Raw genomic sequence first — 21,163 nt, 5'->3', positions numbered from 1 at the left:
TGTTGACATCTTGAAGCTTGTTAATAAGAATCTCCCTTTCTAGAACATGAAAAAATAATGAAAAAACAAACCGGGTAGAGAAAACCAAATCTTCATAAGAGCATTTGAAATAAGCGCTATGAAATTTCATCTCAAATGACTTTGCAGAATTTCGAACGAACCTCAAGCTGCTGAAGCAGCAGATTGCTCGTTAGGTGTTATTTCAGGCCTGAGACCTCATCGTCTTTCTCACTAGGTACCTTCAACGCACCCAGGGTGCAATTGACTTTAACAAATTCTTCTTATTCCGCTCAAACGTCTGCTATTCATAATGCAAGTTCTACAAAATAGCCTCATATAAGCGCATTATTCTTCAAATGCTCAATTCTCGAATGCTTTCACGTGTCTCCGCGAGATTACACCGCCTCAGCAAGAACGCCCAAAGTCTTGGCCGCCTCCGAGAGGCGATCCTCCTTCCACTCAGCGCTCTCCTCCGGCAGCACAAAACTTGAGTATGCCTCACCGGCCGTCTCAATGAGGGTCTCAATGCCAGGGCCGTTTGTAAACACAATAGCCCTTACGAAGCGGGTGCCAAAGTCGAGCGTAAAAGCCTGTCCTGCAGAAACCAAGAGAGTCTGTCCTTCGCGAACCTCAGTCCATTCTCCAGACTCTTTCAGCTTGATCTTGAGCACACCCTCCTGGACACAGAAGCAGTGGTCCACCGTGGAGAACGTCAGCCACCTTGAGAGAGGCGACTTCTCGTACAGCTTAGAAGACTCGAGGCTGGTAATGGCGAACTTGCCGCTGCACTGCGAGGCATTGATGAAAGGGCGCGACAGAACGCCGCCGAGGATGTATCTGGGGCCGGTGTTCGCACGGAGGAAGTAGGGCTCCAGAGGTCCCGGGAGGACGTTTTCGCTCTCCTGCCAGTCTGAGACCTCGGGAGGCGTGTAGTTGCGCTCAAAGTGGACATCAAAGCGATCCTTTGCGGCCATGACCTTGGGAATCAACAGGCTCTTAAGGTCGCGGTTGTCGTTTTCTGGTACGATGACGCCCTTGTATGTCTCTCCGACATAGCGGAAGAAGTCTACCCAGTCACCAGGGGCGACCAAGCCCAAGGTTTCCGTGTGAGGGCCCAGGAGCTCAGGGTTGTGAATAACTTTCTGTTAAATATTAGAATTCAATCTCTCCACAGAAAGGATTTCGAGGGGGTGTGGCTTACAGGGGGAACATAGGCAAAGTCACCAGGACCCATGATCCTGCACTTGTCGCCGTTCCATAGCTTCAAGTAACCCTTGGTAACGAGGAAGACGTCGTGAGCTTCCGCGTGCCAGTGGAAACCAGGCGCATCGGAGAGGACGGCTCCGCTGGAAAAGACGGCGATACCACCGTTTGTCTGTTTTGAAGATGCAAGAATTCTGAAAACACCCTTGCTGCCGGGGATCGTGACGCGCTCGCCCTCGAGCTGGTCAATGATGTACGTCGTCCTGGCGTCAGGGGGAGTCGAGTGGACCGGAATGCTCATGTTGGGCAGTAGTGTCCAATAATCAGGGAAAGAATGCCTGTTTGCGGATGAGGTAAGTGTGGGGTGCAAGGGGGCGGCAAGCTGATTGCACGTGTGAACGAGTTGATGAGGGGATGAGGGGTTGAGGGGTCAATTGTTGTCGATGAGTGCTTTTGGGGCGCTTGTCGAGCCTCTTTTTAGAGCTGCGTTTCCCCGCGTTCGCAACGGCGCTGGAGCCGAAATAATGAGGGGACGCCCACCGGGACCACATTGCCTTGTTGGCCTCTAACGTCGGGATATCAGAGCGGCGTCTGCGGATGCCCGGAATTCCCGACGATTTCCGGAACACCCGCGGAACATCCGCCGTCTCGAGGGTGAGTTGCCACAACTCCACACCCCGGAATGCCGGCTCGGAGGGAATTCTCACGAAGGTCCACAGGCGACGATTTCTTGTTCAGCTATCTAGGTTGTCCCCGCCGCACTATTACCCCGGACTTTAAGACTGGATTTGTATCCGAGATTTCTCTTTGCAGAAAGATTCCCGTATTGAAGCCAAGCACGACAGCAGCCATGACGACCCAGCCCCCCTTCCGCGCAGTCTACAAGACCATAGGTCAGCAAGAGATCGATGTGGATGTCTACCTGCCCCCGCCGGCGGAGGCCAAGGCATCGCATCCGGTTGGTATGTTCTGACCCATGACTGCCTTGTGCAGCACCAAAGGAGTTTCTTCGGACTAATGTGGGCCTTGCCAATAGTCATCAACATCCATGGAGGCGCCTTCATGCTAGGCTCGTCAAAGATGGTCAACAGAGACCAAGTAAATGACTGTCTCAGCAGAGGATGGATCGTCTTGGCTCCTAATCACCGGCTCTGTCCCCAAGTCTCATTGCTCGATGGACCCATGAGGGACTGTCGTGACCTTCTTGCTTGGGTGTACGATGGCAGTCTGCAAAAGGCTGTCGACACTCAAGCTGAAGGATCATATGCTATTGACACCAACCACGTATTTGCGTTTGGAACTTCATCCGGCGGCACACTTTCGCTTAGCTTGGTAAGTTCATGCAGCCCGAAACTAGACTTCAGAGGGAACAAGTCTCCAGATTAGCGAAGTGACACATGGCGCTGACGAGATGAACCAACTCAGGGGTTTGGGGTTCCCCGTCCCGTCGCTGGAATTTACGACATGTATGGCCCAAGCAACTTCGCAGATCCGTTTTGGACAAAGAAGCTCGAACATGTCGCCGCTAGACTTCCCTCAGGACTGACTGAGGAGTTCCTAAACAAAGTGTTTGATGAGGACCCAGTGCCTATTCTGGGTGGCGTTTCCCTCGAGGGACAGGCCCCGGGTCCTCCGAACTTTGACGACCCACGACAGGCGTTCGCCATGACGCAAATCGCCAATGGCAACGTCATGAACACGATAGTCCCATCCCATAATTGGGACGAGGTTGACCCCATAAGAAACATCAGCGCGTCCTTCCCGCCGACGTTCATCGTCCACGGGCAAGCGGATACAATGGTCTCCATTGATCTAAGCAGGGCGCTGTTTAAGACTCTCCAAGAAAAGGGGGTCAAATCTGACTTGAGGGAAATTCCGGGCGAGGAACATACCTTTGCCGCCAAGATGAAGGTCGGATCTCAGACTTGGAACCTCCAGCGCGAAGGCTTCGACTTCCTTGAGAGCTTGATCAAATGATCCAAATGCATTCAATTCATGAGCTAGTTTGATACGAAATAAGTTAGCTGCATCATGCGTTCTTCGTGCCAGCAACCCGGTTCGGAGATCCGGAGAGTGAGACACAGAATTTCTCTTGGTGGTTGTCAGCCAGCCTCTACACTAGCATCGTGATCGCATGGGCTAGCAAAACACACCGTCTTGTGTCGTGATTGGCTCCTGCCATCCGAAGTGTTATTGAAAGTCAATTGGCATTGACAGCTTGGGCTTGCGAATACAAAGCAACTCCTGCCCGGATGTCCCGTGCTGCATGTTCTCGGTGCAATGCGTAGCGGGTGGCTGAGGACCCAGCATTTTGACACGACAAGCCCATTTTTTCGGCCTGGTGGAAGTGTGCGATCACCTGCGCAGTTACGTGTCAAGCGTGACAGAACCAAGCTTTGCCCCAATCTGAAGTGCCGATGGCCAAAGTGCCTAGTAGCATCCGGGGACCCCGCCACCCTAAGCGTTGGAGAAGAGTCTGGGGTGCAGTCGGGACTTCCGGCCGCGAGCCCGGATAGATCCCGGCCAGCGTCGCAGGAACCTGCTTGTCGAGTCGGTGAACTTTGATATAATCCTCCGTGGTCAATCAGCCCATCAACACCTTGCCATCGACTGACAATCTAGATCTGTCAACAACCACATCGGAAGGTCCAGTCGCCGACGCTCCGTCTGAACCACAGATCTTCACAGCAATCCTTGACAGATACCCCAATACCCTTTGTGCATTGCGCAGGAACGTAAAGCACAAGCGAACCAACACCGGGTCGGCGTTACTACTCACCCGACGACAACGCGGTCGAAGCCGCCTACTAGGCGAACGACTCTGAACGATGGACTCTCCTCGCGACGAGGTTCACGACGTCAAGGTGGATGTCACGCACAATGAAGAGGCCCTTCGGGAGGCCGACCGCCAGATGAGTCCGATGGAGTGTTTGCGTCGGAATCCAAAGATCGCTCTTTGGACTCTGTACGCCAACAGTAAGTAGTTCGTCCGATCACGGTTGACAGACAACTCTAACAATGACAACTTAGTTGGATCTTGTCTGGTTGGTTTCGAGAACCTGGCGTTGTCAGTATGCTTGGCCATGCCGGCATTCCAGTAAGTTAACAGCGCAAACTCTGCTTCGCCAGACTCATTGAGCCTTTCTAACAATGAGGGGTTTTCAGGATGACCTTTGCGTCTGAGGTCAATGGAGCTCTGATCATTCCGGCGTACTGGCAGTCAGCATGGAACGCCATGTACAACACAATGATGTTCTTTGGATCATTCACTGCTGGATACGTTCAAGATTGGTTCGGTCGTCGGGCGGTCATGGCGATGGCGATCGTCGTTTCCGCTTGCGGTATTGCGATCAGCTACGTCTCTGAGACCCCATCTCAATTCCTGGGAGGCAAGATTGTCACTGGATTCTCAGTTGGCCTTTTCACCGCGACCACCCAGACATATGTCTCAGAGATTGCTCCTCTGCCTATCAGAGGCATTGCGCTCTCGGTCAACACCATCATGCTGGTAAGTGTTTTTCACAAGCAGGCGCCAGTTGACAGCCATGCTAACCAACAACGAACAGAACTTGGGCTTCCTCATCGCCATCTCATCCAGCTTCTCCCGAACCGCGATCATGGACAAGTCAGCTTTCCGCGTCGTCTTCGCCGCGGCCTGGGCTTTCCCTGGAATTCTCGCTCTCGGCCTGCCATTCATGCCCGAATCACCAACGTGGCTGGTGCTCAAGAACAAGCACGAAAAGGCTCGCCGGTCTCTGGAGCGACTTTCCGGCGCCACGGAAGACATAGACACCCGCTTGAACCAGATCATCGAGAACGTCGAAGCCGAACGCCGTCTTGCCGCCGAGAAGGCCTCCTTTGTTGATTGTTTCAAGGGAACCAACTGGCGCAGAACTCGCATCATCCTCATCTGCTTCTACATCCCGCAAGTCACCGGCGCCGTTCTCTCGTCCAACGCCCCTTACTTCCTTAACCAGACCGGCCTTGACAGCCACACCGTCCTCATGCTGGTGCAGGTCGGCATTGCTGTTGGTCTCGTTTCTGCCATCCTCAACGCCTTCTCGATGATGAGGTTCCGCCACCGCCCGCTGATGTTCTTTGGTATCACTGTGTGCGTCTGCTTGTACCTGACCATGGGCATCGCCGCGGCATTCCCGAAGACGAACGCGTCGCTCCTGACCATCGGTGTGGCCCTCATTTTCACATCTATCTCCTACGGACCTGCGGTCGGTGCATCCATGGCTGTTGCAGGCGAGGTCTCCGCCTCGAAGCTCCGTGCCAAGTCCCTTGGCATTGGCGTGGCCTTCTCCTCCATCGTCAGCACCATCTGGACCATCATCCTGCCGTACCTCTTCAACACCGATCAGCTCAACATGGGCGGTCACATTGGGTGGATCTTTTTCATTATGGGCGTTCTCATGTTGGTGGTTCTCTACTTTGATGTTCCAGGAACCAAGGGCCGCACGTTTGAGGAGCTGGACCAGATGTTCGACATGCGCATCTCGGCGCGCAAGTTCGAGAGTTACCAGTTCAACGAGGGGCCGGTGGATACCAAGTGAAGCGGGTAGAAAACAGGGGGTCCTGTTTTGAGTTGTTTTTGTTCATTTTAGCTACGAAAGTTACGAAACTGCGTTGGGTAGTGCTGGAAACTCTTTTTGCGGGTCTCGCTGCAAGCTCCATCAGCTTTTCTCCATTGTGATTGCTCGTGCATATGACTTGGATCGTAAAGATCGTCCGCTTTGTAACATTGGGGACTTTTGATTTCGGCCCTACTCGCGGGCTGCAACGTCGGCGGCAAAGCCGACGTAAACAAACCGGAATTGCCGGCTGCGAGTGGAGTTGGCCATGACTCTCCTTAGTCTCTAATGGAGGTTTAGTAAGCGGAACAAGGGGTTTGCCAGAGCGGGCCAGGAGCTCAAGGTCGCATTTGTTTCTGGCATTGAATCTCAGAGTGAAGATCGATACTGCTAACATGGATTTCATCTGATATGGAAAAGGGAAGAGGACAAAAATCTTGAGTTGCCCTATATTGCAACGGGTTATGGTTGGTGCCCCTGAACGCGTTGGATGAACACCCCTTTTCGCGCACGATTCAGCTCAACATTATTCGCGCATGACCGGACCCCTCGTGACTGAAGCAGGCTGAGCAAACAACTCAACAAGACGGCTCGGCCAGATCCCCCATGCCATCCACTTCAAAGCCCGTCAAGCCCGCCCCCGGCCTGAGGAGGAGCTGACCAAGCTTACCAATAAACACACATGCAATTCCGTTGAAGAAGGGTTCCGCGATCGCAACCTTACCCCACAACACGCCGTCCCCGCATCGTCTTGCCGTCTTATGCCGCTTGTCTTGTGCGGGGAAGTGGAGAATTGATCGTTCCCACGTTCCTGCGGCAGAGCTGTGTTTCGGATGCGCGGCGGGCGTCGACAGCTTCTGCACTTTCTGCATACAACCACAAATCTCTGTAGCACCCCCCGTCTTCCCACACTCGCGAATCGAAGAGTGGCCCAGATTATCAAGCGAAAGACGGGTGTTCCGATACTGAAGTCATTCACGTACGACGCGCAGTCCCACGGGTGGGCAGTTCTCGCTGTTTTCAGCCGCTACAGAGGATGGATTCCGCAGAGGCCCAGCGCACGACGCAGAACTCTGGCATCAAGGTCCGCCGACCCCGGGCCGCTCGAGCGTGCGATCTCTGCAGGGCGAAGAAGAACAAGTGCGATGAGCTGTATCCTTGCACCTATTGCAAGAGTGAGTTTTTTACGCGATTTTTAATCCCGCAATCGACTTGTTGTGGCGACTAATGTGAAAATTCAGACCGCGGCGCAACATGTGTCTACAAAGGCCAAGACATGTCGAGGAGGCATTACACTCCAGAGTACGTATCTCATCTGGAGTCTTTCTAGTATAACGGTAGCTTTGCTGATCCTCGACAGGTATGTGAGACAACTTGAAGAACAGGTTAAGAGCCTCTCGGCTCTCGCAGAGTCTCAGAGCCAGAAGGCTCAATCGACAGACGACAACGCCTCGGTATCCGCAACTATTCCCGAAATAGCCGAGGGTTTCTCACCGGCAGACTGCAACCTCCAACGGCGGCCATCACGAAGCACGACAGTCGGCTCACCGTCAAATGCACGCTCCAGAAATGCTGCTGGCCAAGAGGTTTCCGGCGTCAACCGACATACTCGGAACGTGGAGTTTTATGGAAGCTCATCGTCAGTCGCTCTTCTATCACATGTGCAGAGAACCGGTGAAGAGCCTGTGGTATCAAACGACTTGGACTCCGATGCGGGAACTTTGCTTTCAAATCTTCACAATCCCGCCTTTTCATCGCCAGCAGCGGACCAACCCCAGGGAGGACCAGCACACACCGGTGAGGAGAGGTCGTCTGCGAGGCCGGTAACGCACTATCCACAATGCCGGCACTTTCTGCAAAGTTTCTTTTCCAGCATACACTACGTGCATCCCATCCTCGATAAGAAAATCTTCTTCGACCGCTGCGAGATGATTTGGTCGAACCAAGAAGCTGCGCGGACACCATCGAGTTTCATTGCGTTGTATTACAGCATCCTGTCTCTTGGCGCCCTGATTGGCGTACGAGAAGATGAGCCCATTGACGGGATCGAGAACCTGCAATGGAGCAGAAGGTTCTTTGACGAGGCAAAGAGACGGTGTGATCAACTTGGAATGGTGACTGATCTGGAAATGGTTCAGTGCTACTTCTTTTTGGTGAGTTGATTCGGATGCCAGCTGGTTGTGTGAGGAAAACGCTGACAATTGTGAAGGCGAAAGTTTGTCAAAATGAGTTGAACGCGCATTGTGAGTTATTTCATGTGTGGATGAGTCTGCGTTGTTTGAGCTGATGAGTGCCGATCAGGGTCATATATGTACGTTGGACTCGCTGTCAGAACAGCACTGGCAATGGGTATCAACCGTGAACCTGGCCCAGGATGCAAGAAAGATCCAGCAGAGCTGAGAGCAGAAACGAGAACGTGGTGGTAAGAGGAACCGATGCTCTGCAAACAATTCGAATGCTGACAAAGTTTCAGGGGGTTATACTCATTAGAGACGTAAGACTTCAAACTCATGAATCATCACGGCAACTACTGACTTAAAACAAAGCGAAATGTCTTTCTCGATGGGTAGACCTGATACATTAGGAGCCGACCTCTACCACAACCGACAATTCCCAATTATTGGTGAAACAGAAAACGAGTACTCATCTAGCTCAGACCTCGTGGATCCTCCATCTTGCGCCATCATCAAATCGATGGTGGACTACTCAAAGGTCATCAGAAGCATCTGCCTGGGAATCTACTTGCCAGAAACGACGGTGCCGAGGACGGTCACGCTGGCGCATCAGATCGATCAAGACTTGCAAAAGTGGGTTGAGAGTCTCCCGGAGCCGATTCGGCCGACAGGGACGGTTCAGCCGCGTTCACTGAAGAGCGCCAAGGAGGCTCAGTGGATGAAGAGGCAACGACTTGTTTTGACTATGCGTAAGCTGTTTGCCATGTATCTTCACCCGTGGCAACCCGCTAACTCGCGTGGCAGGCTATCTCAACTTGAAGATTCTCCTATTTGGGTCGATTCTTCTCACATCGTCATCTGCAGAGCGCGCATCAATCCCGGGTTCTCACGAGGGCATTCAGACGTGTCTTGAATCTGCCAAGCAAACGATTGAAATCATCTACCAGACGTACCAACATCATGATTTCTTCCGCACGTGGTATGGGTCCCCTCATCATGAGCATCACGTAGACTTGGCTAACAGTCGTCAAAGGTTTTACAATACAACGTACACAGTGTTTGCGGCATCAATGATTCTGGTTTTTGTCACTCAAGAGGCGGTAGAGTCAGAGCTGCAACCTCTTCTTAAACTCGTCGGCATGGCCATAGAAATTCTCGAGACCATGGACGAGTGCGTAGTGGCCCTGAGGTCGGCCAAGCTTCTGCATAAAGCTATTGAGAAGGCGGAGAAGAAATTCTCGGCATCAACACCGTCCGCGGCAATGATACCAGCCATGCCACCCGCGGATGCCATGTTGCAACTGAACCATTACTGGGGCCCCTTGAACATCCTCGACAATGAGATGGACTTTGGATTTGCGATGCAGTTTGCGGATTTCGAGGGGACGAATTCGCTGTTCATGGCGCTGGATGATCAAAGGACCATGTGAAAGAATCGAGAGATATGACCTAATGACGAGCTGCTTGCGGGATCCAGTTCTTCTTCTTTCTTCCACCCGTCGGTGTAAATCTGCCCCAATAATAGGGAAGCCGTGTGACAGAGGCTGCCTCCGACTCTGGTGTTTGTCAACAAACAATGCCGACACAAGCATCACAACTGCCGTGAGGCGCAGGAACGCGGACACGTCTTTGTCTTTAAGTAGTAAATGGCCCGCTCGGAGATTCCTACGATGCTGGACATCCGAATCATGCCCCCAACACAGCAGCAACCGGCGGAAAAGCCGAAGCGGGGGCGGGATGTGGGGGTCTTTGCTGATGAGATCTCATGCGGGGAAGTTCCGGGGTCGGAATGTCGGAGGCATCGGGGGGCTGTGGCCCCGACTGGTGCATCGTCACATGGGGTAGCTAGCTGGAAGCTCCGATTTCACGATGTTTTGGTGGCGGGACAAAACATTGCAATTTGCACACTTCATCTTGTTAAAGGTCCAAGTGCCGTCCGTCTTGAGGAGAAGTCCAGTCGTCACGAACAGAAACACAACCACAACCACAATCACAACATTTCCACGCCCGCATTGAACCCCTCCAGCTTCAATTGACTCCAACTTTTCCACATTTTTCTCCAAATTCACGATGGGGTCACAAGTTGACGAGAGGGACTTCACAGCCCTCCTCTTCGAACTGACGTTGGAAGAGAAGGTCGCACTTCTCTCAGGTCGTGACTTCTCCACAGCAGCAGGTGTTGCGCGCCTCAACATTCCTCCCATCAGAGTGAGCATGCTCTCATGACGTCTCAAAATGTGTCAAGAGAGGGAAACTGACTATCTCACTTCCAGGTCGCAGACTCCATTGCTGGGGTTCGCCCGTCAGGAATCACAGCCGATCTCACGACCGCATGCTTCCCCAACACGGCCTGCCTGGGCTCAACATGGGATGCTGAGCTTCTGGGCCGCATGGGTGAGGAGATCGCCAACCAGGCCCGTCTCAAGAGCGCGCAAATGGTCCTGAGCCCGACAATCAACATTCACCGCGATCCCCGTGCCGGACGCAATTTCGAGTGCTTCAGCGAAGACCCTCTGCTTTCTGGCCAGCTTGCTGGCGCCATCACCAATGGCATTCAAAAGCATGGATTCGGATGTTGCCCAAAGCATTTCGTGTGCAACGATTCAGAGACGCTGAGACACTTTTACGATGTGCAGGCGTCGATTGATAGCCGCGGATTGAGGGAAGTCTACCTCGCGGCGTGGCAGCATTTGCTGAGAACGTCAAATCCGGCTGGCATCATGACTGCGTATGGCCCTCTCTTCCCTCAACAGAGATCTTCACAATGCTAACAGGAAGTTTGTGACAGGTACAACAAGGTCGACGGCACATTTTGCAGCGAACACGAGCCATTAATCGAGCGGATTCTGCGCAAAGAATGGGGTTTCGACGGAATGGTCATGAGCGACTGGTTCGCCGTCCACGACGTGGTTGCGCCGGTCAAGGCTGGTCTGGACCTCGAGATGCCTTTCCCGGTGTTTAGAGGCGGACGGCTGGTCGAGGCCGTCAAGTCTGGCAAGGTTTCTGAAGCAGAGATCGACGCCAGAGCTCTCAAGATGCTGGAGCTTCGCAACCGCACGAGGACAGTCCACGGCGAACGGCCGGAGAGGTCTGAGATAACCGATGAGACCAACCAGATCGCGCGGGAGCTTGCGGCAAGCGGCATCGTTCTTCTGAAGAATACCGACGAAGCTCTTCCCTTGGATTCGTCAAAGACGAACAAGGTTGCGTTGATTGGAGAGTATGCCGGTGCGCCTGTTGTCACCGGCGGAGGCAGCGCTTCGTGCACGCCGCAGTACCGACACTCTCCTCTCGAGCTGCTGAAGAAGGCCTTCTCCGAAGAGAAGGTGCAATATGCTGCTGGTGTGCGAACGAGGCGCGTCATTCCATTTGCGCCTGCATCAAAGCTTACCGCGCAAGACGGACGTCACGGTATCGATGTCAAGTATTTCAACGATGACACTCCAGAGCCAATCTTGACCGAGTTCCAGGAGAAGGCAGATGTCTGGATGTTGGGCGAGTTCAAGGCTGGTCTCAAGGTTCCGGGATCTCACTTCGAGATCACCACCAAGTTGACACCGGAGAGCACCGGAGAGCACACGCTTGCGGTCCGAACTACCGGAGAGTACTCCCTCACAGTGGACGGCAAGGAGGTTCTCTCCGGGCCGCAGAACAACATCGCAACGGAGCAGTTTATCTTCAACCACATCAAGCTCGAGACACGCGTGCAACTTGCCATGAACGCGGGCCAAGCCTACGACATCAAGCTCAGTATGAAGTCGCGGGACGCGCTAGTAAGGGGAGAGCCCACACCCTACGCCGCATCCCTTTGCTTCGAGGAGTACCGCTCCGACGAGGCTGGCATCGCCGAGGCAGTCGAGCTCGCGAAGACATCAGATGTTAGCATTGTCTACGCCGGCCGCAACGAGCAGTACGAGTCTGAGGGCTACGACCTAGAGGACATCCGCATGCCAGAGAACCAAGCCGCTCTAATCAAGGCCGTTGCCGCCGCGTCCAAGAAGACCGTCCTCGTGCTACACTGCGGCAACCCCATCGACGTCAGCGCCGTGGTCGACGACGTCGACGCCATTCTACTCGCGCATTTCCCCGGACAGGAGGGCGCGCAAGCGACGGCGGACATCTTGACAGGCAAGACGAACCCCAGCGGACGCCTCGCGACCACGTGGTTCAAGACGTTGGAGGACGTGCCCAGCTTCGGCGACTTCCCGGCTACCAAGACCGAGGACGGCAGCATCGCGCTGAAGTACGCGGAGGGCCTGGGTGTGGGTTACCGGCACGCTAACGCGGCAACACGGGCGCGGTGGGCTTTCGGCTACGGCTTGTCGTACACGTCGTTCGCGTACTCGGACCTGGACGCGACCGTCTCGGAGGAGTCGGGTGTAGCCAAGCTGAAGGCGACTGTCAAGGTCACCAACACTGGCTCCCGCGCAGGCAAGGAGGTTGTGCAGCTGTTCGTCAGTCCCGCGAAGGAGACCTCCGTCTGGAGACCTGAGCGCGAGTTGAAGGCTTTCACGAAGGTGGATCTGCAACCGGGGGAGTCTACGGTGACGACGTTGGAGGTTGATCTGAAAATCGCCTGCAGCTACTGGGACGAGGCGCAGAAGGCTTGGAGGTTGGAAAAGGGGGTCTATGGCGTTCTTGTTGGAGATCGCCGAGCCGAGATCTCGGTTGCGGCGGAATCGGTGTGGAACGGGTTGTAAAAGGGACAAGGGATACAAAATTCGCCTCCTATTCTAGACTTCGTTCGGGTTCATGTGGCATACTTGGCGACTGAAATCATGGTGCTTTCCAATTATCATCTATCAAGTTAGTCGAAATTACATGAGTTGACGACACTTCACTGCTAGTCTTCCTCGCTCTTGTCGCCGTTCTGAGGCGGGAGTTTCTCCATCGCCGTATTAGTGACTCGCTAGAACCGATCCAAGACATTGAACGCTAAGTGGCTCAAGCCACCAGATTTCCGTGTCTAGACCTTCGCATCCAAGACATTAACCCGGGGATGAAGAGGCTAATTCAACAATCTCCCTGTTGTAAGGATCAAAGTGCCGTCAATGTGACATATCTTGGCGGACTTTATGGATAAAACTGCGTCTATCGCGAATGCGAATTTGTCGTATTTCAGCTTAGGCCTCGTTTGCAGCCTCACCTTGCGCATCCTCTTGCGATATTGGGTCATCGTCCGGTGATCAGAACACTTCCGTCCTCTTTTCCGTGTACTATGCAGTAGGTGGGTGAGGTGCGGGACGAATAACCTCAAAGAGCTAGGTGGGCGGATGGACCTTCTCTTTCAACCTTGCAAGACAAGCTCTCTCTGATTCGGTCCGCATTCGGGGAACACCTCTGTCGGGGAAGACACTTCAACTTTGATAGTTCAGGCGGTGGAGTTGGAGCATCTGGCCCGCGCTCGTTGACATCACTTGAACGAAATCAACTTTTTCCTTGTGTCAAGGCCGCAGTCAAACTCATGGGTGTTCCCCTCAGACAATGTCTTCACGTGATGGGCCTAATCTCAAAGCATACACGCCACCAAAGCAAGCCACCGGCTCGTCAAAACATAAGCGCTGATCCCAGTTCCCAACTTAGTTTCCATGTCTGAGACCTCTCCCATTTTCGGCTGACAAGCCCGAAATGCATGCCAACCACGCTTCTCTAGCTCGTGCGTGCGCCCTTTCCCCCTCACGGATCCCACCTGAATGGGTGGGAAGACAGAGAGCAGGGGGCCAATGTTTTGAGGTTACGAAGCTTAAGCAATACGGGAGTCAAAACTTATGCAGCCAATGGCCCAATGGCACTCCTGTTTTATCGAACAAGGCAGGTCACTCCGGATGATCTGCACGCCCGTTCGAGTACTCGAGGGGCATGGGCCATGCTGCCTAGGCGGACGAGTTGTCCATGCCTCCAGGCCTGTGATATCCTTGCGATGTGAGGTTTTACAGCGAAGCTTAACAGCTTCGTCTGCGTGGTCGTGACTCCTGTTTCCCGCCCATCCCTGGCAACGGACAGGGAACAATCCCTTCGGCTTTATCCTCACGAAACGGAGTTTAGTTCCCTTCCCACACCGCTGCAGCCTTTCCAGAGGCTCTTCAGCTCGTCAGCTTGGTTTCTTGTTGCCAGCTAACAGCGAAGCCTCTTGGCCTCTTTGGGCCTTGGGACGGGGCGTCAACAGGGTGTCTTGGCCAAGATGGTGTAGCGCCTCCGCCCCTTGCATTCCTCTTAGCACCTTAGGGCTGGATGATGCCGGGGTACCGCTTTGACTCTAACGACACTCTAAATCGCTCGCTAGCTTGTCCTTCATGCTTGGGTCTGATATTTTGCCCAAGTCAGCCCGCAGCATCTTTAACCCCCTTCTTCTCCTCCCACCCAACGGCGACCCGCAGTCCGACGCTGGCTTGCGCATGAGAGCCACGGCCAGACATCAACACCGCCCCACCGACGACTGTTCACAGACGATGTGAATGAGAAGAGGCGACGTCGCGAGCGAAGAATCTAGTCTCTGACGGCGTGGTACTCGATGATTACAAGGCATCTTGGCGACGGCCAAGGCTCGGTCGCGAATCGATATGGACATGGAGTCTTTCAACGTCGACGTCATTGAGGACGGCGGCCCGCCCGGTTTGGCGCCCCAGGGGCAGTCTGTCATATCATGTGCAGTGGCATCGGCGGTTCTTTCGGGGATCATTGTCGGCTTGAGGTTCTATGCGCGTCTATCACCGGCGCGACTTTTGGGGTGGGAGGATGCGTGGATTTTGATCGCATGGGTACGCTGAGATGACCACCAAAGACATCGGAAATGGATGACAATCCGGCTCGAGCTTTGAGGGACGTTCAATGAAAGAGAACGATGAGACTGACGAGAGGATTTGGGAACAGATTTGGTCCGCCTGCCAATCCGCTGGGATGGCTATTCGTAAGAAGCCTGAGCATCCTCTTCCTCTGTGGTTGCTAATTATCTGACAGAAGCAATAACTGGAATGGGCGAGCGATACGAGACACTGAGTGTGCATCAACAGCAGACTTTCTTCAAGGTAAGGAGAATCTACTAGTCCAGTCCCATGAGTCGTTGAAGTCGAGTCAAGCTGATAGTCATGAGTAGTGGTCGTACATTACTATAATCTTCTACAACCTCGGACTGGCCTTCGTCAAGGTCTCTATACTGCTGCTGTACCTGCGGGTATTACGAGACCTCAACTACCGCAAAGCGTGCTACATTGCACTATCTCTCGTCGCGGTAGTCTCCACATGGACGGTTTTCTCATCGGTCCTGTTTTGTTTGCCCTTTGAGAAGAATTGGAAACCAAGGTCTGTTGAACTCTGTTCGCCTGAAATGCGGTTGTTGTAGTGCTGACCAGGACTACAGTGCACCTGGGAAATGTCTTGACAGGGGAGCTACCTGGTTCGCCAACGCCGCCATCAACATTTTTACCGATTTTGTGATCCTCATCCTCCCCTTGCCGATTCTTCCAAAGATAAAACAACCTCGCCAGCAAAAGATTAGCTTATACCTGATTTTTGCACTCGGGTTCTTGTAAGTTCCGGTATTTCCGTCATGAGAGCCAAGTGTGTGACCTAACCTGCCATGTGCAGTGTTTGTGTAGTATCAATATTGCGTATTCCATCACTAGCTTCGGCTTTCAAGTCGACCGATCCGACGTTCGACAGTCCAGGCATCGCCGAATGGTCCATCATTGAATTGAACACGGCCATTGTCTGCGCTTGCTTAATCACATTAAAACCCTTGGCAAGACGCTTCTTCCCTCGACTTCTGGGATCTACAAATCACGATGTTGGGAGAGAACGTGGGCCGGGGTCGGGGCCAGGAGACGGTGTTCCTGCCACAGTTGGGTCCAAGGAATCGGGACACAAAGCGAATCACGCAAGGCACGTCTCGGATGGGAGTGAAATACAGCTGAACCACGACACATTTGGGGCGAGATCTACGAATCACACTGATGGCTCGCGTCATAGCATTGTGGAGTCGTCGGATTTGGAGTTGGGACTGAAGTCGATACCACTGGACGACAATCCGGCGCCGATGAAATGATACCAGATTTGATACCAGTTAGCGTAATGAGAAAATCAGTTTCAATGTTTCGTTTCAGTCTCACGGAACTTTCAATGAGTCCGTCAACCCTTCTGAGAGTGATTTGATTTCGAACTCTGTCGAAGCTTATTGTCTATGAGGCCGAGTGGACGTCGGTACAGACTTTCCGCTTTGGGTAATCAATCGTCGAACGAGGCGATTTTCGCCTGAAGCATCAATGGTCACCGAAGTACGAACTTGCAGTCACATTATGACGTCCCGTTAGCCTTAAGCAGATTGACCGAGGAGCTATCCGTCCACCAGCCCCTGTCACGATCCCTGGGCCCCGATGCCGAAGACTTCGTATTCCTCCTATCGCCCACGCTAGTCCCGTGTTTGCCATTAAACGGCCCCTGTTCCCCCATATTACTTCCCTTCAAACAGCCTCTCAAGGCGCAAGTTCGTCCGGCAATGCAACGCTAGTGGATCTTCCCGTGTTAAAAACAACGAACCATCACAAATTGCATGATGCGCGCTGGACCTCATTGGGCAGGTGTCAAAAACAACATGCCGTGCTTCTTGGCGACGAGATGGCATACTTCAACGGCGACTTTCGCGCTCTCGCGATGACGTGAAGTTTGGCTCGCCATGTGCCTTGCACACGCTCACTTTCGTTTTCGTTTACCACGCATCAACAGTCATGCGCGCGGAAGCAGCCCTCATTGCGGCGCTGTTCAGCACGGCTAATGCGCTGCATCAATTCGCGCCTCGCTCACTCAACGAGAGTGCTGCTAGCGATGCGACGCCCAAGAGATACATCGTCGAGCTGAAGTCACGCGCACACGGATCGCGCGTGGCTTCCAAGGCTTCGTCTGGGCTGCCCGGGCTTCAAGTCGTGAAGCGGTTTGACTCAGACATCTTCCCCGGAATCGCCGTCGAATGCGACCATGGCTGCACGGCCGAGTCTATCCAGAGCTCGCTTGATGGGTCCGATGACGAGCCTGTTGTCGCTTCCGTCTACAAGTCTCAGATGTTGCAGCTGCTCCCGACCGTGGAGGGCGAGTCATTCAGCGACGACGCGGCTGCGGTGAACTACTCGGTTCACGGCCTCACTGGCGTTCAGAACCTACATGAGGATGGAATCCTAGGCGAAGGTGCCGTCGTAGCAATCGTTGACAGCGGTGTCCAGTACACCCACCCGGCTGTTAGTAGTACACTTGCCGCCGTTCCCGACATGATTTGAGCTGATTTATAATCTGTACGCCAGCTCGGAGGAGGCCTCGGTGATAACTACACGGTGATCGGTGGTTACGATCTTGTCGGTGATGGTACGTGATAACCCCTCGGAGCCGGTGGGTTTGTGTGAAAGGCGCTGATTTAGAGTTGGCAGCGTGGCCTGACGCGCCCGCACAGCCCGACAACGATCCCATGGACAGATACGGACACGGCACGCACGTGGCCGGCATCATCGCGGGACAAAGTGATCAGTTGAGTCTTCGCCTAGAGTTATGCTAAAATTTAAACTAACTTGCCAAGATTTGTCGGGGTTGCGCCCAAGTCCAAGCTTCTTTCATTCAAAGTCTTTGGTAGCAGCGGCTACTCGAATGAGGAGACTGTCATTGAAGGCTTCTTGAAGGCTTTCGACTCAGGGGTAAGTTGAATATTATAGTGAATGTGTTGATTGGATCGTAGCTAAAAGCTCTTCCAGGCAGACATCATCAGCGCCAGCGTTGGCGAAGGCAGCGGCTTCACCAACAATGCCCTCGCTGTGGTGGCATCCAGGATCGTCGATAATGGCGTCGTCGTCGTTTTCGCTGCCGGCAACTCAGGACAGGATGGCCCTTTCTCTATGGCCAACGGCGCGTCAGGAAAGCATGTCTTGACAGTTGCCTCGAGCGATCCTGGCGTTTTCCCCGCGCAGGCCTTTTCCGCCAACTTCAACCTCGATGGAAACTCCAATAATACCGAAGTCGCTTACGTCCCGGGCTCAGGGTTCTTCCCGGATACCATCATCGATTGGCCGATCAAGCCGATCACCTTGAACGCTTCCGTTGAGAACGATGCCTGCCAGCCTTTGCCCGCGGATACCCCTCAGTTGAACGAAACTGTAGTTCTGGTGAGACTTGGCGGTTGCACCGTGTCGACCAAGCATACCAATGTGGCTGCCTTTGGCGCGCAGTACATTCTCTTCTACAACAACCTGGACATCTACCAGAGCCCTGTCAGTTCGAACCGCGTTGGTCTCACTGGGGCCATCGAGGGTAGCGCCGGCGAGGCTATCGTTTCCACCATCCTAGCCGGCGGCAACGTGACGGCTTCTTTCAATATTGACACAGCTCACTACGTCGGTATCCGGAACGCTGGCGGTGGACGGCCCGCTCTGTACTCCTCCTGGGGTAGTACCTATGATCTTGCTCTCAAACCCGATGTGTCCGGCCCGGGCACCAAGATTCTCAGTACCTACCCGACAAATGAGTATCGTGTTCTCAGTGGCACAAGCATGGCAACGCCTTACTTATCCGGCATTGCTGCTTTGTGGGTTGGCAAGTTTGGCGGAAGGTCGGCGCATAAAGATGAGCCCGAATGGGCGAAGCGCCTCATCGCTCGCATCACAACTACTGCCCGCGCCGTTCCCTGGGCGGACTGGGCTACCAGCGTCACTGACTATGGTTTCTGGGCCCCAACTACCCAAGTGGGAGGCGGCCTTGTTGACGCCGAGAGAGTTTTGGGCTACACAACTGAGCTTAGCTTTGACGGCCGCAAGTTTGAGTTGAACGACACTGTTCACTTCACAGGCACGCACTCTGTTGACATCACGAACCAGGGCTCGGAGTCTGTCACCTACAAGTTCTCACTCCAGGACGCGGGTGGCTACGAGTCTTATGAGCCTTCAGTCCCTGGCCAGCAACAGACTTTTATTCCAGCGATCCCTCTGTATGCGGAGATCAACCCCGTCAAGATGACTCCTGAGGTTGCCTTGCCTACGGAGGTTGCTATTGGACCGGGAGAGACGAAAACTGTGGAGTGAGTTTCCGCGATGCACTTCATTCCTCACAGACGGCTTACAAAATGGGCAGATTCACTTTCAAGGCACCTGAAGGTGTCAATGCCACAAAACTTCCAGTTTACAGCGGAAAGGTGCTCGTGAGTGGTAGCAATGGCGAGGAACTGGGTGTCCCGTACTTCGGTAATTATCTCCCAGTCTGATAGAAGGCGTGTAACTCATGACCCGACAGGTGTCGCCACCGACTTGAGACAGACCATCGAAAGTGTCTGGGCCTACGGTTGGAGCCTTCCAAACTTGGTTTCAGGAGTCAACAGCATCAGGCTTGAGCAAAAGTCCAAGTGAGATGAGCCATAACATTCACTTTCAAGGCAACGCTGACAGTTGATAGCTTCACATTCAACCTTACGCGGGAGGCCCAGGATTTCCCCAAGCTGACCACGCGCTTACTCTGGGGAACCGAGGAGCTCCGCTGGGACGTGAGTCATCCAAAAGTCTTGAAACACCGTGAGATTTCACCAACTGATTATCGTCACATAGATTTTCCACGGCAACTACTCCGAGGCTGAATGGTCCTATCCTCCCGTCGTTGGCGAGAAGGGCTTCGTAGGCTCGGCCACCAGCTGGAACGGCACTGCAAGCTCTTCTTGGTTCATTCCTGGCGAGGACAGTGAAGATGACATCTTCTCTTTCCCTCTGTATACTCAACCAAATGGCCGAAATGGTATCTACTACTGGCTCGGAAGATATGCCAATGGATCCCAGGTGCTGCCTGGATCATACACGTGAGTCCCACTGACCATATTACATCTGAATATGAAATGCTGACTGTAGAAGTTTCCGGATCGCAGCTCTGCGGCCTTTTGGTGTACGCGAGGTCGCTGGGGACTGGGACATCTGGACGACCCCCGCCATCACTGTGTTGCCAGGAAGCACATTTGAGGCCTAGTCGGGCTATGCATTCAAAGAGCGTTTCATTGTGAGGACTCGAACTGAAGAAGGATTACCGTTCTCAAAATCATCAGCTTGTGTGCTAGTATGTCGAGTAGACAATAGCACAGATCAGAAAAAGATGCTCGATTGTCACACTACCTACCGCTGCAGACCAAGATGAAACATTGAAGAGGTACAACCCAGTATAAACCATAGTACCAATCGTTATATCGTACGATCTGGGTACTCAACCCGTAGTGCCCCCAGAGAAAGGCTATCGCTTGCCTCAGTAAGTCAGCATGGGGAGTCGACAAGGTGTAGCCAACTGATTGGTCCATGGATGCTTTTTGTAGTGAACTTGTGCATCTTTGTCGAATACAATTTACTTGCAGATAAGAACATGGCTACTTAAAACAGATGCGCAAGTATCTCAAAAACATATTTGCCCTTCTCATCGTCGACGGTGCTATGTGCGGCCACACAGTTCTTCGTTCGTCCATGACATCCTGACCTGGGCTCCAATCGACAAGACACGACGTCTCGGCGAGCTCTCTCGGGTTCATCGCCGCGCAAAACGCTTAATCATTCGATTGTCAGAATTGGACCCGCCGCTATGACACCCTGACGCCCTGTCGAGAGCGAATAGAGTGCTTACTTCGGGGAAGGGAACGGGAATCATCCGTGAGACGACGAGTGACCAGAGAGAACAAGGTGAGCCCGAGTCAGCTGGATGCAGGGAAAGTACAGGGGTTCGGTCTTGAAGAGACACCACGATCCCAGTCCGTGCTGGACTGTCAAAATGGGTCCCGGACGGAGGGGTGGATCACGGATCGACGAGGGAACCCGTTTCAAAATGCGCGGCTCTACGGCATTTGGACCGTTGCAGAGGATGATTTCCTTGGGTTGCCGGAATTAGCTGGAGGTGCGCAATCCTTCAGCGTCAATCTTGCCAATTGTACCTGTGCTCAGGGAAGCTTGATGGTGTTTATCGGACCATGATAGACGAGATCTTTCCGGATCGGTGCGGGTTGGGTCGCGGTTCACGGTGACGGATCCTCTGGATAGTGGGTAGTAATTAGCTTGTACATTCAATCGTTTCCTAAATTACATGTGTTTTTGAATAGGTATACAGAACATTCCGAAGCGCCCGCACTTTTCGCTCCGATAGCCACCCTGGGTATTCGCATCCTTTTAGTCCCTGCCTACTGGTAAACATCTCATAATGTTGTTGCCTCCAACCGTTAAACCCATC

The 21,163-nt window shown here is 53.4% G+C and overlaps 7 protein-coding genes across 7 annotated transcripts; 6 read left to right on the top strand and 1 right to left on the bottom strand.

The window, feature by feature from the left end:
• Nucleotides 1–395: 395 nt before the first annotated feature.
• QDOI-3 (Quercetin 2,3-dioxygenase) lies at nt 396–1,504 on the bottom strand (the record flags this gene model as incomplete). Its single annotated transcript, XM_032032116.1, has 2 exons — nt 396–1,142; nt 1,202–1,504. 2 exons carry the CDS (start codon nt 1,502–1,504, stop codon nt 396–398), a joined length of 1,050 nt encoding a protein of 349 aa, XP_031893318.1.
• Nucleotides 1,505–1,551: 47 nt separating this feature from the next.
• ausA-2 (Non-reducing polyketide synthase ausA) lies at nt 1,552–3,180 on the top strand (the record flags this gene model as incomplete). The annotated part of the gene is made up of 5 exons (XM_032032105.1): nt 1,552–1,556; nt 1,787–1,857; nt 1,923–2,165; nt 2,240–2,535; nt 2,629–3,180. 5 exons carry the CDS (start codon nt 1,552–1,554, stop codon nt 3,178–3,180), a joined length of 1,167 nt encoding a protein of 388 aa, XP_031893317.1.
• An 851-nt stretch (nt 3,181–4,031) lies between these two features.
• Nucleotides 4,032–5,762, top strand: fmqE-6 (MFS transporter fmqE; the record flags this gene model as incomplete). The annotated part of the gene is made up of 4 exons (XM_032032094.1): nt 4,032–4,179; nt 4,234–4,300; nt 4,369–4,711; nt 4,770–5,762. The coding sequence occupies 4 exons, from the start codon at nt 4,032–4,034 to the stop codon at nt 5,760–5,762; spliced, it is 1,551 nt and encodes a 516-aa protein (XP_031893316.1).
• Nucleotides 5,763–6,816: 1,054 nt separating this feature from the next.
• CGGC5_v005104 (putative transcriptional regulatory protein) lies at nt 6,817–9,384 on the top strand (the record flags this gene model as incomplete). The annotated part of the gene is made up of 9 exons (XM_032032081.1): nt 6,817–6,955; nt 7,022–7,082; nt 7,141–7,933; nt 7,990–8,023; nt 8,082–8,202; nt 8,254–8,274; nt 8,327–8,703; nt 8,759–8,933; nt 8,988–9,384. The coding sequence occupies 9 exons, from the start codon at nt 6,817–6,819 to the stop codon at nt 9,382–9,384; spliced, it is 2,118 nt and encodes a 705-aa protein (XP_031893180.1).
• Nucleotides 9,385–10,024: 640 nt separating this feature from the next.
• Nucleotides 10,025–12,654, top strand: cbg-1-1 (Beta-glucosidase; the record flags this gene model as incomplete). The annotated part of the gene is made up of 3 exons (XM_032032070.1): nt 10,025–10,162; nt 10,228–10,682; nt 10,743–12,654. 3 exons carry the CDS (start codon nt 10,025–10,027, stop codon nt 12,652–12,654), a joined length of 2,505 nt encoding a protein of 834 aa, XP_031893179.1.
• Nucleotides 12,655–14,514: 1,860 nt separating this feature from the next.
• Nucleotides 14,515–15,995, top strand: CGGC5_v005102 (Satratoxin biosynthesis SC1 cluster protein 4; the record flags this gene model as incomplete). The annotated part of the gene is made up of 6 exons (XM_032032059.1): nt 14,515–14,712; nt 14,825–14,861; nt 14,912–14,979; nt 15,048–15,253; nt 15,312–15,479; nt 15,539–15,995. 6 exons carry the CDS (start codon nt 14,515–14,517, stop codon nt 15,993–15,995), a joined length of 1,134 nt encoding a protein of 377 aa, XP_031893186.1.
• Nucleotides 15,996–16,674: 679 nt separating this feature from the next.
• Nucleotides 16,675–19,927, top strand: vpr-16 (Minor extracellular protease vpr; the record flags this gene model as incomplete). Its single annotated transcript, XM_032032047.1, has 10 exons — nt 16,675–17,178; nt 17,242–17,302; nt 17,365–17,461; nt 17,511–17,625; nt 17,683–18,998; nt 19,052–19,161; nt 19,211–19,319; nt 19,370–19,457; nt 19,519–19,763; nt 19,816–19,927. 10 exons carry the CDS (start codon nt 16,675–16,677, stop codon nt 19,925–19,927), a joined length of 2,757 nt encoding a protein of 918 aa, XP_031893185.1.
• Between the last annotated feature and the right edge of the window lie 1,236 nt (nt 19,928–21,163).

The sequence above is a fragment of the Colletotrichum fructicola genome (genome assembly GCF_000319635.2).
Source record: "Colletotrichum fructicola Nara gc5 chromosome Unknown KSG_Nara_v1_contig03, whole genome shotgun sequence".
In the NCBI taxonomy this organism is placed as follows: domain Eukaryota; kingdom Fungi; phylum Ascomycota; class Sordariomycetes; order Glomerellales; family Glomerellaceae; genus Colletotrichum; species Colletotrichum fructicola.
This window is presented reverse-complemented; position numbering and strand designations above follow the sequence as displayed.